The sequence below is a fragment of the Tetrao urogallus genome, assembly GCF_951394365.1.
Source record: "Tetrao urogallus genome assembly, chromosome: 25".
In the NCBI taxonomy this organism is placed as follows: domain Eukaryota; kingdom Metazoa; phylum Chordata; class Aves; order Galliformes; family Phasianidae; genus Tetrao; species Tetrao urogallus.
The window spans coordinates 3,244,609-3,256,870 of record NC_136838.1 but is presented as its reverse complement, the minus strand read 5'-3'; the positions used below and the strand labels follow the sequence as shown (position 1 = coordinate 3,256,870).

The 12,262-nt window shown below is 61.0% G+C and overlaps 2 protein-coding genes across 2 annotated transcripts; one reads left to right on the top strand and one right to left on the bottom strand.

The window, feature by feature from the left end:
* Positions 1-1,376: 1,376 nt before the first annotated feature.
* Positions 1,377-3,457, bottom strand: CFD (complement factor D; the record flags this gene model as incomplete). Its single annotated transcript, XM_079546766.1, has 5 exons — positions 1,377-1,556; positions 2,205-2,462; positions 2,689-2,833; positions 2,938-3,091; positions 3,397-3,457. 5 exons carry the CDS (start codon positions 3,455-3,457, stop codon positions 1,377-1,379), a joined length of 798 nt encoding a protein of 265 aa, XP_079402892.1.
* A 1,941-nt stretch (positions 3,458-5,398) lies between these two features.
* On the top strand, positions 5,399-7,968 carry PLPPR3 (phospholipid phosphatase related 3; the record flags this gene model as incomplete). Its single annotated transcript, XM_079546866.1, has 7 exons — positions 5,399-5,473; positions 5,647-5,832; positions 5,906-6,035; positions 6,128-6,323; positions 6,395-6,452; positions 6,523-6,696; positions 6,775-7,968. 7 exons carry the CDS (start codon positions 5,399-5,401, stop codon positions 7,966-7,968), a joined length of 2,013 nt encoding a protein of 670 aa, XP_079402992.1.
* Positions 7,969-12,262: the final 4,294 nt, after the last annotated feature.

Here is a 12,262-nt window from a genome sequence, read left to right as displayed (position 1 = left end):
ACTTGGTTCCTTGTGTTCCTCCTTTGCTGTGGGCTGCTTGGGAAGCGTGGCACAGGTTGGTCGGTTCCTGTTTCCTTCTGCATCTCGGTGCTTTGAGTGAACTTCATCACTGTGTTTATCTGTGTTCTGATGGGTGCAGGAGCAGGAACATGAGGTTTGCTGCCTGGAGCAAATCCAGCCAAGTAACTGAGCTCTTTTGTAAATAAAAGTTCCCTTGATTTCGGACAGAATGTTTGGTTTGTTTGCAGGACTTCAGGCCTCTTTCATGTGACTTTGGTTGTGCTGTGAGCCCAGGGCTGCTGATGCATCAACACAAGAGAAGCAGGAAAGTGGTTTGAATTGCACCTCTGTTAGGAAAGGAGCTGCAAGCGTTTGCAAAATGGAATGCTTTTCAACTTTCCATCAGATTATTAGGGGCAGGAGAGGAGAAAACTTGGGGTGATGAAGAATGTTGTAAATCTGCAGCTTCAGACAAAGCTGCGTGCTGCAGTGTGCTGGAGGAAGAGCTTTCCTAGCATGCAACTCAGCCCGAAATCTGAGTGCTTTCAGCTGCTCTGTGAGGGTGGTTGGAGCCAATGTGGGGCTTGGCTGAATTCCTGCTCAGCTGGATTTACCTCTGGGTGTCCTCTGAGAGCATTTAAGGGAAGGATGATGCCATTTTTTTAATATTCACATCCCTCTGGGAGTGAGTTTTCATTTATTAGTGAAAAATTGAGCTGGTGGTGAAGAGCTCAGCCCTCAGCTCTGCTGCTTTTCTGCAGAGCTGGTCTGTGCCTCGCTATTCTTCTGCTAATTAAGGACAGTCAGATGGCTAATTAGGAAACTACAACTCCTCCTCGTTCAGGCGGTTTTTCCCTGTAAGTAAAACTCATCAACGTGGGCCCTTGCTCATCTCCTTTCTCTGGAGGGGCACTTTGGGGTTATTTAACATCTGTGGCACACAGAGGAGAGAGCAGTGCTCTGTTCCTGGGCAGCATCCCACCTTGCCGTGCTGTGGGGCACAGCGTTGTTCCTTTGGGATGCTGAGGGCGGCATGGGGTCCAACCCCCGTGGCTTATAGGGTCTGTGTGCACTAAAGGATGGGGGCAGGGATGATGGGGATGATGTGGGGCCGTCCTGGCTGTGCCACCTCCAGATCTCAGCATCCCCCCACCTCCCCCTTAGTCCTGCTCCCCCCCCCCCCACTCAGTGCAGTTCTGCCTGCAGCAATTGGCATTGCTTTATTGTGGTTGCAATACAGATGTGTCCAGCAAAGCCTGCAGCAGTGCCTCCCCCTCCCTGGGCATCTCAGCCCCCCCCCCCCCCCCCCCCCGGATCCCCACTTCATAAGCAGGAGCTCAGGGTCCCCATCCCCCTCTGTGCCCAGCAGTGTGGGCTCAACGCTTGGCCACGTCCTCATCCCCATCCCTGGAAGCCACAATGCTGTCAATCCATTCAGCATAGGGTGCAATGCGGGTGTAGATGGCTGGCTTCTTGTAGTTGCCACAGACACGAGAGCCGGCCGTCACCACCCCCTCAGCCACACCGTTGCAGACCAAAGGACCCCCGGAGTCACCCTGTGGAGACAAAACACATTGCTCTCAGGCTGCAGTTTTGCATCAGAATCGCTGCTGTCCCCTCCCAGCCCTCACAGAACGGCCAGGGTTGGAAGGGACCTTCAAGGATCACGAAGCTCCAACCCCCTGCTACAGGCAGGGTCACCAACCTCCCCATTTCACACCAGCCCAGGCTGCCTGGCCTTGAACACCTCCAGGGATGGACGGGGCATCACAGCCTCTCTGGGCAGCTGTTCCAGCACCTCACCACTCTCATAGCAAAGAACTTCCCCCTGACATCAACCTCAATCCTGCTTGTCCTGTTGTTATCTCCCCTTTCATAGAGTCGATTCCCCTCCTGTTTGCAGGCTCCCTTTAGGCACTGCAGGCTGCACTGAGGTCACCCCGCAGCCTTTTCTTCTCCAGGCTGAACGAGCCCAGCTCCCTCACCCTGTCTTCCTAGGGGAGCTGCTCCAGCCCTCAGCTCATCTTTGTGGTTCTCCTCTGCACCTTCACCCACAGCTCCCTGTCTTTCTTACACTGGGACCCCTCTTCTCACCAGGTGCAGGGATGAAACCCCATCCCACCCCACACCCTCCCCCCTCCCCAGTATCCTCCCACTCCTCTCCCCAGCCCCCCCATGGGATCATCTCCTCCCAGGGCTCCGACCTTGCACGTATCCTTCTTACGGGAGTCGGTGCACATCATCTTCTCGGTGATGGTGTGGTCGTGGCGGGTGCGGTGGTTGCAAAGCTCTCTGCTGATCACCGGCCGCTTTACTTCCTGCAGCCGATCCGCTCGCTTCCCGCTGTGTGTCACCGTCCCCCACCCCGCGGCATCGCACAAAGTGTCGGCCGCCACCACCCGGTCCTCGCGTTGGAACGGCAGCACCTTCACGTGTTCGTTCAGCTCCGCTTTTTCCTCCAGCTGCCACCGAGAGAGAAAGGCAGAGGGGTCAGGGGATGCGACACACAGCCGGGCTCCCTTTTGAAGCCCCCAGGGTGCAGCTTGGGGTCGGCATCGTGGGGATGGATGGAGGTGTTGTGACACGGCTCGGAGCTCCGTGGGATGCAAAGGGGTCGAGGGGGCCGAGAGGAGAAGGAAGGAAGGTGAGCGCGGTGTGGGAGGTGGGGAGGGGGTGAGAGGAGCCCACCTGGAGCAGCAGGAGGTCGTCCCGGTTGTTGTGGATGTTGCTGCCGGGGTGGGCGATTTGTGCCTTCACACCATAGAGCCGTTTGTGGGGCTCCGGTTCGGTCAGTGAATGAGCGCCCAGCAGCACCTGGAAGCGTTTATCTCCCCTGTGGGGTGAGGGAAGGAGCTCAGCGTATGGAGCTGGGGGTCTGCAGGGCCCGGAGTCCCCCGTCCCCCCAGGTGCAGCCCCCCACATCCCCACATCACTCACGTCTGCTCGGTGCAGTGCGCGGCGCTCAGGACCCACTGGGGGGCGATGAGGAATCCCCCGCAGACGTGCTGCCCGTCCAGCTGCAACGAGGCCATATAGGGCCGCAGGTGGGGCTGCGACTCCGAACCCCCCAGGATCCGACCCCGGGGCTGTGCTGGTGCAGGGCGGGGAGAGGCAGCGTTAAATGGGGGACACCGGAATGAGAGACCCCTCGAGATCCCTCCCCACACCCTTAGGGACCGCAGTGGGGTTTCCTGTCTCCACATGAGGTCTCCCTTCTCTAAGTGCCTCCATGTCCCTTACAGCCACCCCCAGAGAAGCGCAGTGTGATGCTGCTCTGTGTCACTGTGACCCCACCATGGGTCTCTGCCCACCAACCGAACCCATCCGAGAGCCCACAGCCCTCCTGGGGACACTCAGCTCTGTCCCCATCCCAATCCCATGCCATGCCATGCTCACCCTCCACCACGGCCCCCAGCATCAGGACGAGGACAGACCCAGCAGCAGCGCACGGCCCCATGGCTGCAGTGAGCGGGGATGGGATGGGGATTGGTTTTATATCCAGTTTGGGGCCACGGGGAGGTCAGGAAGGGAAAAAGGAGGGGATTTCCGCAGCGAGGCGATGCCAAACGTGCTTCAACTCTCCATTATAAAACGGATCAAGCATTCCTGGACAAACAACTTCAGGAGGAAGCAGCCGTTCCCAGCTGCTGGGTCTGGCAGCAGCAGGAGGGGATTTCTGCAGCACTGAGGGGTCGGTGGCTGTGGGGATGAAGAGGTTGGGGTGTCCAAGGAGTGACGGCCCTTCTGCCCTTCAATTCAGTGCCACAAAGCAGAGCCACAACCCCACAGCCCTTCCCAGCACCGCACAGAGCAGTGGGGCAGCACTGGGATGGTTGTCCCAACCCAACCCTACTGCACAGCCCTCACCCCATACAGCCCACGGGCTGCTGCTCTGTGATGTTAAGTGAAGAATTGAGAAGGGAACCTCGACTGGAACTGCAGGTTTTAGGGGTTTTTTTTTTGCTTTTTATCAGCATGAAATCTCTTGGGGTTTATTTCAGGCTACGGTGCAGTTATCCTGAGCTGCAGCTGTGCCAAAGCCATCACTCCGGAGTCACCGTGAGCCAGGTGATGTCTGCCCCCATCCACATGGGGAGGGGGCCGTGCTGGGGGTCTGTGCCATGGGAGCAGAGCCTGACATCGGGATTTCTGCACTCCGGGCCCGGTCAGAGCGGCTTAACTGCAATGATTCGGGATTTAACGTTAAATACGCCAGGAGATTTTTGCCCACTTAGGGTTGAAAATGGAACGAAGGCAAAGCGCAGAGGCACAGAGCTGCTCCCAGATGCCCCGGCCCTGAATTTGGGCAGTTTCCCGAATGCGGGAGCCGGGCTGAGCCTCGGGGTGGTGCCGCGTCTGACCCCACGGGGGGGGCAGTGGGGCTCCCGGGGGGTGGGGGGCCCTGAGCCGAGCGGTGGGGGCTGCTTGGGGGTCAGGCGGCCGATTCCCGGAGGGAGGATGGGGAGGGGTGGGATGGGGTCCCAGAGCGGGGTGGCAGATGGGATCCGGACCTTCTGCAAAGCCCGGGGGGCAGAGCCGCCTTATGGGGGTGCGGAGCAGCGCGGGGGGGGTTGGATGCGCCGCACGGCGGGGGACATAAAGCAGCACGGGGGCACCGCCCCCACTCGGTGCCACCTCCCCCCCCCCCCATCCCTTTGTCTCGCACCCGACCCCCGCCCGCTTCCTTTACCGGCCCTCCCCCCTCCTTCACCCCCCGCGTCCCCGCAGCGGTTCGGCGCCCCGAGAGCGGCCGGGAGCGGCGGGGCGGGGCGGGGGGCGGTGGGGAGGGGGCGGAGGAGGAGGAGGCGGCGGCGGCGGAGGATACAGCCGCGTTCCGCCGAGGCAGAGCAGCTCAGCGTTGCGGGAGCCCCGCGGACGTTCCCGGCTCCGCCCGTGCCCCCCCTCGCCCGGATTCCCCCCCCCCACCAGGGGCGGCTGCAGCCGAGGTGAGTGGAGGGGGGGGGGGCGGCCGCGGGGACACAAAGGGCCGCGCCCCCTCCGCGCCCCCCTCCTTTCCCGGCCCCCGCCCGGGGCTGCGGCACCGCGCTACGATCCCGATTGCTGCGGGGCTGCCCCCCCCCCGGTGCTGCACCCCGTAGTGTCCCTCCGTGTTGCCATCCCCCCGGTACTGCCCCCAACCCCGGTACTGCACCCCTATATCGCTATATTGCCCCCCCTCCCCCCCGCACCACCCTCCCATCTCCCCCCCCCCCTCCATCCCTCGTTGCACTCAGTACTTGTCGGAAGTTTCTGGGAGCTGAGGGCAGGGGGGTTCCCCGGGCCCCCACCCCCTGTTCTGCCCTGAGGGTGGCACAACCCCTGCCCGCATCCTCCACGACCCCAAGTCCCCACCCCACCTGTTGTCACAGCCCCCCCACAGCAGGGTCCCCCCAGGACCATGATCTCCCCGAAGGACAAGGCCAAGGCTCCCAAGGACAGCATGACGCTCCTGCCCTGCTTCTACTTCGTGGAGGTAGGTGTGGAGGGGTGGGGTGGGGGGGTCACATCTTCCCCTACCTGCGATGCCACCACGCACTGATCCCCTGCTATGCATGGGGCTCTGCCACCACCTTGTGCCCCACCGAATGGGACCTGGGGCGACTGCGGTGGGCAATGAGCCCTCCCTGCCTCCCCCCACCCCACCAGCTGCCCATCGTGGCCTCCTCCATCGTGACGCTGTACTTCCTGGAGCTCACCGACCTCTTCAAGCCGGCCAAGGTGGGCTTCCAGTGCCACGACCGCGCGCTCTCCATGCCCTACGTGGAGAGTAGCGAGGAGCTCATCCCATTGCTCATGCTGCTCAGCCTCGCCTTCGCCGCCCCTGCCGCCTCGGTGCGTCCCACGCCGCTATGGGGCCGGGTCCTGATGCCTTTGGGGTTGCACTGAGCACGGTTTCCCCCTGCAGATCATGCTCGGGGAGGGTCTGGTGTACTGCCTGCAGTCCCGGCTGAAGGGCCGCACCGGCACCGAGGGCAGCATCAACGCTGGTGGCTGCAACTTCAACTCCTTCCTGCGCCGCACCGTAAGGTTTGTGGGTACGTTGTGCCACCGCCTGAGCCAGGGGACCAGGATTGGGGTGGGCGCCTCAACCCTGCAGGTGGAATCCGAGCCCTTTGTGCCCCCATAGGCGTCCACGTCTTCGGGCTCTGCGCCACTGCGCTGGTGACCGATGTCATCCAGCTGGCCACTGGCTACCATGCGCCCTTCTTCCTGACCGTCTGCAAGCCCAACTACACGCTGCTGGGGACGCCCTGCGATGCCAACCCCTACATCACACAGGATATCTGCGCTGGCACCGACAAGCACGCCATCCTATCTGCCAGGTATGTGCCTTAGGGCAGAGCGGTCCCGCGCCCTACAGCACGCTGCAGCTCAGCCCTGTGCTCTCCTGCAGGAAGACTTTCCCATCCCAGCACGCCACGCTGTCCGCCTTCGCCGCTGTCTACGTGTCGGTGAGTGTGGAACGCATCGTGGCTCCACGCGTGAGTCCGCACGGCTGACGTTCTCCTCCCTCCCCTCCAGATGTACTTCAACTCCACCATCTCGGACAGCACCAAGCTCCTGAAGCCCATCCTGGTCTTCGCCTTCGCCATCGCCGCCGGCATCTGTGGGCTGACGCAGATCACGCAGTACCGCAGCCATCCCACCGACGTCTACGTGGGCTTCCTCATCGGCGCCGGCATCGCCGCATACCTGGTGGGTTCCACAGGCCGGGGTTTTGTGCTGCGTGCTGCCCTGCAGCCACACTAAACGCGTCCCTTCCCCACCCCACAGGCGTACCATGCGGTGGGCAACTTCCGTGTCCCCACTGAGAGGATCCCGGTGCCAGCTCCAGCCAAGGATGCTCTCCGGGCGCTGACGCAGCGCGGCCACGACGCGGTGTACCAGCAGAACAAATCAGTGAGCACTGACGAACTGACCCCACGCCTGGAGGAGGAGGAGGCGGCCGTGCGCCCGGTGCCACGCGACAAGAACTCTCTGGGCAGCCTGAAACGCGCCAGCGTGGACGTGGATCTGCTGGCGCCGCGCAGCCCCATGGCCAAGGAGAACATGGTGACCTTCAGCAACACGCTGCCACGCGTCAGCACGCCTTCCATGGAGGATGCCGCGCGGCGGCACATGACCATCCACGTGCCGCTGGACGCCTCGCGTTCCAAGCAGCTCATCTCCGAGTGGAAGCAGAAGGCGATGGAGGGCCGAGGGGCGGAGGAGGTGGAGGAGGAGGTGCCCCCGGCGCTGTACCCCACGGTGCAGGCTCGCCCCGAGCGCACGGCGTTGGGCCCCAGGGTTCTCCTCCCACCCCGTCCCGGCGCAGCGCCGTTGGTGCACATCCCCGAGGAGAGCGCGGCGGGCGGTGGCGGGGCCGTGCGGGCCAAGTGGGTGATGGTGGCTGAGAAAAGCGCCCCTCGCACCGCCAACCCCCCTCGTCTGATGCAGGTGATCGCCATGTCCAAACCGCAGAGCGCGGCCCCCAGCACCCCCAAGCATTCGGAAACCTCCTCGTCCTCCACCAGCTCCGACTCCTCGCAGTACCGCTCGCCCTCGGAGCGCGACAGCTCCAGCATCGTCACCATCGACGCGCACGCCCCTCACCACCCCGTGGTGCATCTCAACGCCGGGAACGGGCCCTGGGAGTGGAAGGCGGCCCCCAAAGGTGCCGAGGATGGCTACGAGCTGGGCGAGGTGGGGAAGGAATTTCGTGCCTTCCACCAGGCCAAAAGCGCCGGCGTTTCGCCCGGCTCCTCGCTGAGCGACGTGGAGCAGGAAGAGCCGCGGTACGGCAGCCTGGCGGCCATCCATGGGGCAGCGGGGGGTGCGGAGAGGGGGGATGTGGGTGAGGGGCTGCTGGGTGCTGCCAGCCGTGAGGCCACGCTGCGCAGGAAGGCGGCTGAGCGCGACGTGCTCACGGACTGCGATGCTGACAGCTTCTATAGGAAAATGCCAGCAGGGCGCAGGTTTAAGGACTGAGCCCACCCACCCACCCACCCATCCATCCCATCCCATCCCATCCCATCCCATCCCATCCCATCCCATCCCATCCCATCCCATCCCCCCTCGGATGTGGGCCCGAGCACTTTGGACTTCATTTTTCTCTTTAAAACAGGTGCTGATGTTTTGGGTTAATTTTTTGGTTTGGTTTGGTTTGGTTTGGGGTTTTTTTTTGAGGGGGTGTTAATTTATTTGGATGATGGCACTGTAGGTGTGTGGGGCGGGGGAGCAGTCGGTGTTAAAAGGGCTTTGGGGAATGGCGGCACGTGGCTGTGTGTGGGAGCTGTGGGGCTCAGCGCCGCACGGGAGGGGGGTGCAGCCCCCCCTGCTGCTTTGTTTTGGGGGGAGGTGGGGGGGGGGAAGATGGGGGCAGCGGTGCTGGGAGGGGCTGCGTGTCCATGGGCTGAGCGCTGGGCATGTGAAGCTGTAAATACTGCACTGGGGAAAGTAGAGAGTGCATCGGGGGACGGGGGGTGGTTGGGAACCCCCCCGGAGCTGCGTTGGGCTGCAATGAGCTTTGGCTGCTGCTTGAGCTGAGCCCCGGGCAGAGGCTCCGGGTGGGGCGGGGGGAGGGGGGAAGGGGGGGCAGGGGGATCTCGGAGCTGCGAACGCATCCGTCGGGCGTCGGCTGAAACCGCTGTGGTTTGAAAAGTGAATAAAAGGTGTGAACGTGGCCCGGGAGGGCGCTGCGCTATGGGGAATCTGGAGAGGGGGAAGATCGGGAGGGGGGAGATCTCTCCTCGCAGCTGTGATGGGGGCCAGGGAGGCTCGGGAGGGGGGACGGACGGACGGACGGGGTGTTGAGGATCCTGCGGTGTCCGTGCTGAGCACAGGGTCCCCTCTCGGCTGCGGAGCCGCCCGACGAAGTGCCACCGCTGCGGTTTCCACCCCCGTTGCTGTGGTAACGGAAGGGATGCGTGCTCCGAGCTCAGCTCCCGCGTGGCACCGCCGCTGCGGTGGTCCCCGAGCTGTCCTCACCTTCCCCCCCCCCCCAACCCCCTTCACCACCCTGGGGTACACAGAGCTCCGGCTAAGCGAGCGGGGAGGCGACAACCGGACCCCCCCCCTTCCCGGTCCATCTCCATCTGGTGGCGGCGGAACCCTGAGCGACCCCGGCCCGGCGCTGAGCAGCAGCTGCTGAGCTGCTGCCGTTTTGTCGCAGCCCATAAACCGGCCGGGGGGGGAAGGGGGGGTTGGTTATAGGACCGCCGGTTTCCAGGAGCAGCTCCGTAGCGCTGAACCCCGCGGTGTAACATAGCCGGAGGGGGGGGGATAGCAGTGGCCCCCGCTCCTCCAGCCCCGCGGTGATGGGAAGATGGCCCTAAAGCGCCTCTGCCAATTGGATTAGCGGTGGAAATCCCGCAGCATCCGCCTGGCAAACATATGGATTATCCGCCATCACCCAGCGCGGGGCTGGAAATGCGTGCGGGGATTAACGCGGGGTCGCTCCCAAAGGAATACGTACGACGGGGGGGGGGGGGTTCCCGGAGGTTCGTCCCGTCCCCCCCCACCCCGGTGACCCCGCGCTGTCCCCATTCCTCGCGGTGACAAACGCCGTCACGCACCGCTTCGCGGACCCCGCCGTTCCCATAGCAACCAGCATCACCTCCCCCCCCCCCAAAAAAAGGCTGGGACCGACGGGGCGCTGGGAATGCCGGGGAGAAAGCTCATTAATCGCTAATTGCTCCTGGAACCCCGGGCGCACGCAGCAGCGCCGGCTCCCGTTGGGCTCAGGGCCGCCCTCCGGGTTCGATTCCACGCTCCGGGGGTCGAAGGTTTCCCCCCCACCTCCCGGTTAAGGACACGGGGAAGGGCGGCTGTTGGTCCTTCAGCACGTGGACAAAAGGCAGCGCAGCCTCCCGCAGCGTCGCTTCGGAGCATCGCATCCCATCCGTGCACACGCAGCATCCATCCCCGCTCTGCCGCATCACCTCCATCCCAACTCCCCCCTGCCCAATCCCGGCAGCTGGAGGGGCTCAGCATCGCTTCCAAGGCACCGGAGCCAAGCAGGTGAAGGGGCAGCTGCTTCAAATCCTATCAGGCTTTCAAGGAGTAACAGCCACCTCTTTTCAACGGCCCGAGGCTCCCGCACAACGCAGCGCGGTGACCTCGGAGGCTGCAGCCCGTGAAAGAAGAGGCAGCGGGCGACGCCGGTGCGAAAGGAACCACAGGACAGCAAACAGCTCCGGCAGCACGGGATGCTCTGAGCGATGTGCAGCGCTCACAGTGAGGATGTCACGCTGCAAAGCTCGGGGAGCTGTAACAGGGCAACGCTGAGGGGGGAAACGGGGCAGCTTCTGAGCCTGCAACCAGGGGAAGGGCAGCAGAGCGGAGCTGCAGGGCTGGGCAGCGAGCAGAAGGCAACAGGAAGCCCGTGCAGCTCTGCATCCATCCTGCACTCACACTGGGGTTTGTCAGTGCCTCGCTGCTCCTATAAGAGCTGCAGAAAGGGCTCTTAAGCAAGCTGGACGTGCAGGTAGGACCCCAATCCCCCCCGGGCACAAAGCTGAGCTTCTGTGGCCCCAGCTGAGCTCTGTGCACCAGCACAGCTTCAGCGTTTGCAGAACAAACCCTAAGAACTGAAATAACAGAGATGGAAAGAGGAATGGAGGCGGCTGCTGGCGGTGGTGATGGGGTCTGGTCTGTGGCACCAGGCAGCTGGGAAACATCCAAAGCACGAAACTTCAGAGAGCACGACATCACCGGACTGGAAAGCTGGGTTATTTCATGGATATTAGCTAGAAACATATGGAAAGTTTAGGAACACGAATTAAAAATAAAACAAAAAGAGTTGGAATGGGACAAAGGCAGAGCATCAGTGAAGGCCCTGTAACCCCATACCTCTGAGCGTTGCTCCAGCCCCCACCAGCCCCCGTTCAGCATCCTTTGCTGCACCCAGAGGTATGGGAGAGGTCAAAGTGAACACATGAGGCAGCTGGAATTACAACAGAAGGGAGGGAAAAAAAAAAACAACAAAAAAAACAACAAAATAATCAGAAGCAAAATAGGCACAATAAAAGAGAGAGGGAAATCAGAAGCAAAGAATACAGAAGAAATTTATTGAAAGCACAAGTACAGACTGGCCAATAACTGCTTTCTACAATCTGAACAGTAAATAATGGAGCTACAGAAAGGTACAAAGGTTGTTATAAAATAGTTTTAATTTCTTTTTGCATTACAAACATTCTTTGAAAGAGGCAATGGAATTCTCGATGTCATGTACGCTTACCCTCCCCACCCCACTTTCCACAATACTGAACCTGTAATAGCTGGTATCAAAATATACAATACATCTGTTCACCATAAAAAAAAAAAAAAACAACTGGGTTTTGCTGCCCCCTCATGTCTTACAACAGGTATAAAAAAATTATAAATATGTACACCCTTTTGTTACTCACATTCTTTACATGCAAACACAGGGATCCAAAGGAAAAACCCACCACGTCTGGGTTCTGGGGTTACCTCAATTCGCTTGCTTGCGTTTTGCTAAATACACACACAGCCTGCGGGTCGACCAGATGAACATTTCAAGGCCACCCAGACAGGTTTCATTCCAATGAGCCTCTTCCCAGCATCTCGGGTGAGGTGGATGGAACGCATCTGAAAGCTGCAGCACAGCCGTTCTGCTCTGGGTTGCGCGCGGATCTGCGGCTGCAGGGCAGGCAGGAGCTGCAGCAGGACGCAGCCTCTGCTGCTCCCCTCCGTTAAGAAGGGAGACGAGCAAACAGATTCCAGCTACCACCGAGACACCTGGATTTGCACTGCTGAATGCAAGGGAACACGGAGCTCACAGAGGCAGATCTGCCACGCCACGAGCAGGCTTTGCTCAGACAGCCAGGGAACCGAAGGCAGCGCTGACGGCTGCAGCTCAGCCACCAAGCGAAGGCTGGGGGCAGGCAGCGCTCCAGATCTCACGCCAGCAACCCGAGCTGAACCCTCACTCAGACTTCACACACTTCTCCAGCATAATTCACATCCTCAAGAGTTCAGGGAGGAACGAAGAAAAGTTAAGACTTTTCTGAGCACTCAGTGCTGGGCAAGTCAGAGCTCCCACAGCGAGCAAGGAAACCGTAACTTGCAACACTAAGACAATTAGAAACAAAACTTTGGTCCACAATTTGCAGGAAAAAAAACACCCTGAAATCAAGTACAAGATTCTTGTTATTTTGCATCCAAACAGGTTGCAGGTTAGAGGGAAATGTAAGGCAACGTTGGATTACACGAAATAGAAGGCAGAACGGCCTGGGAAAGAGTCGTAAGCCAGAAAACACAG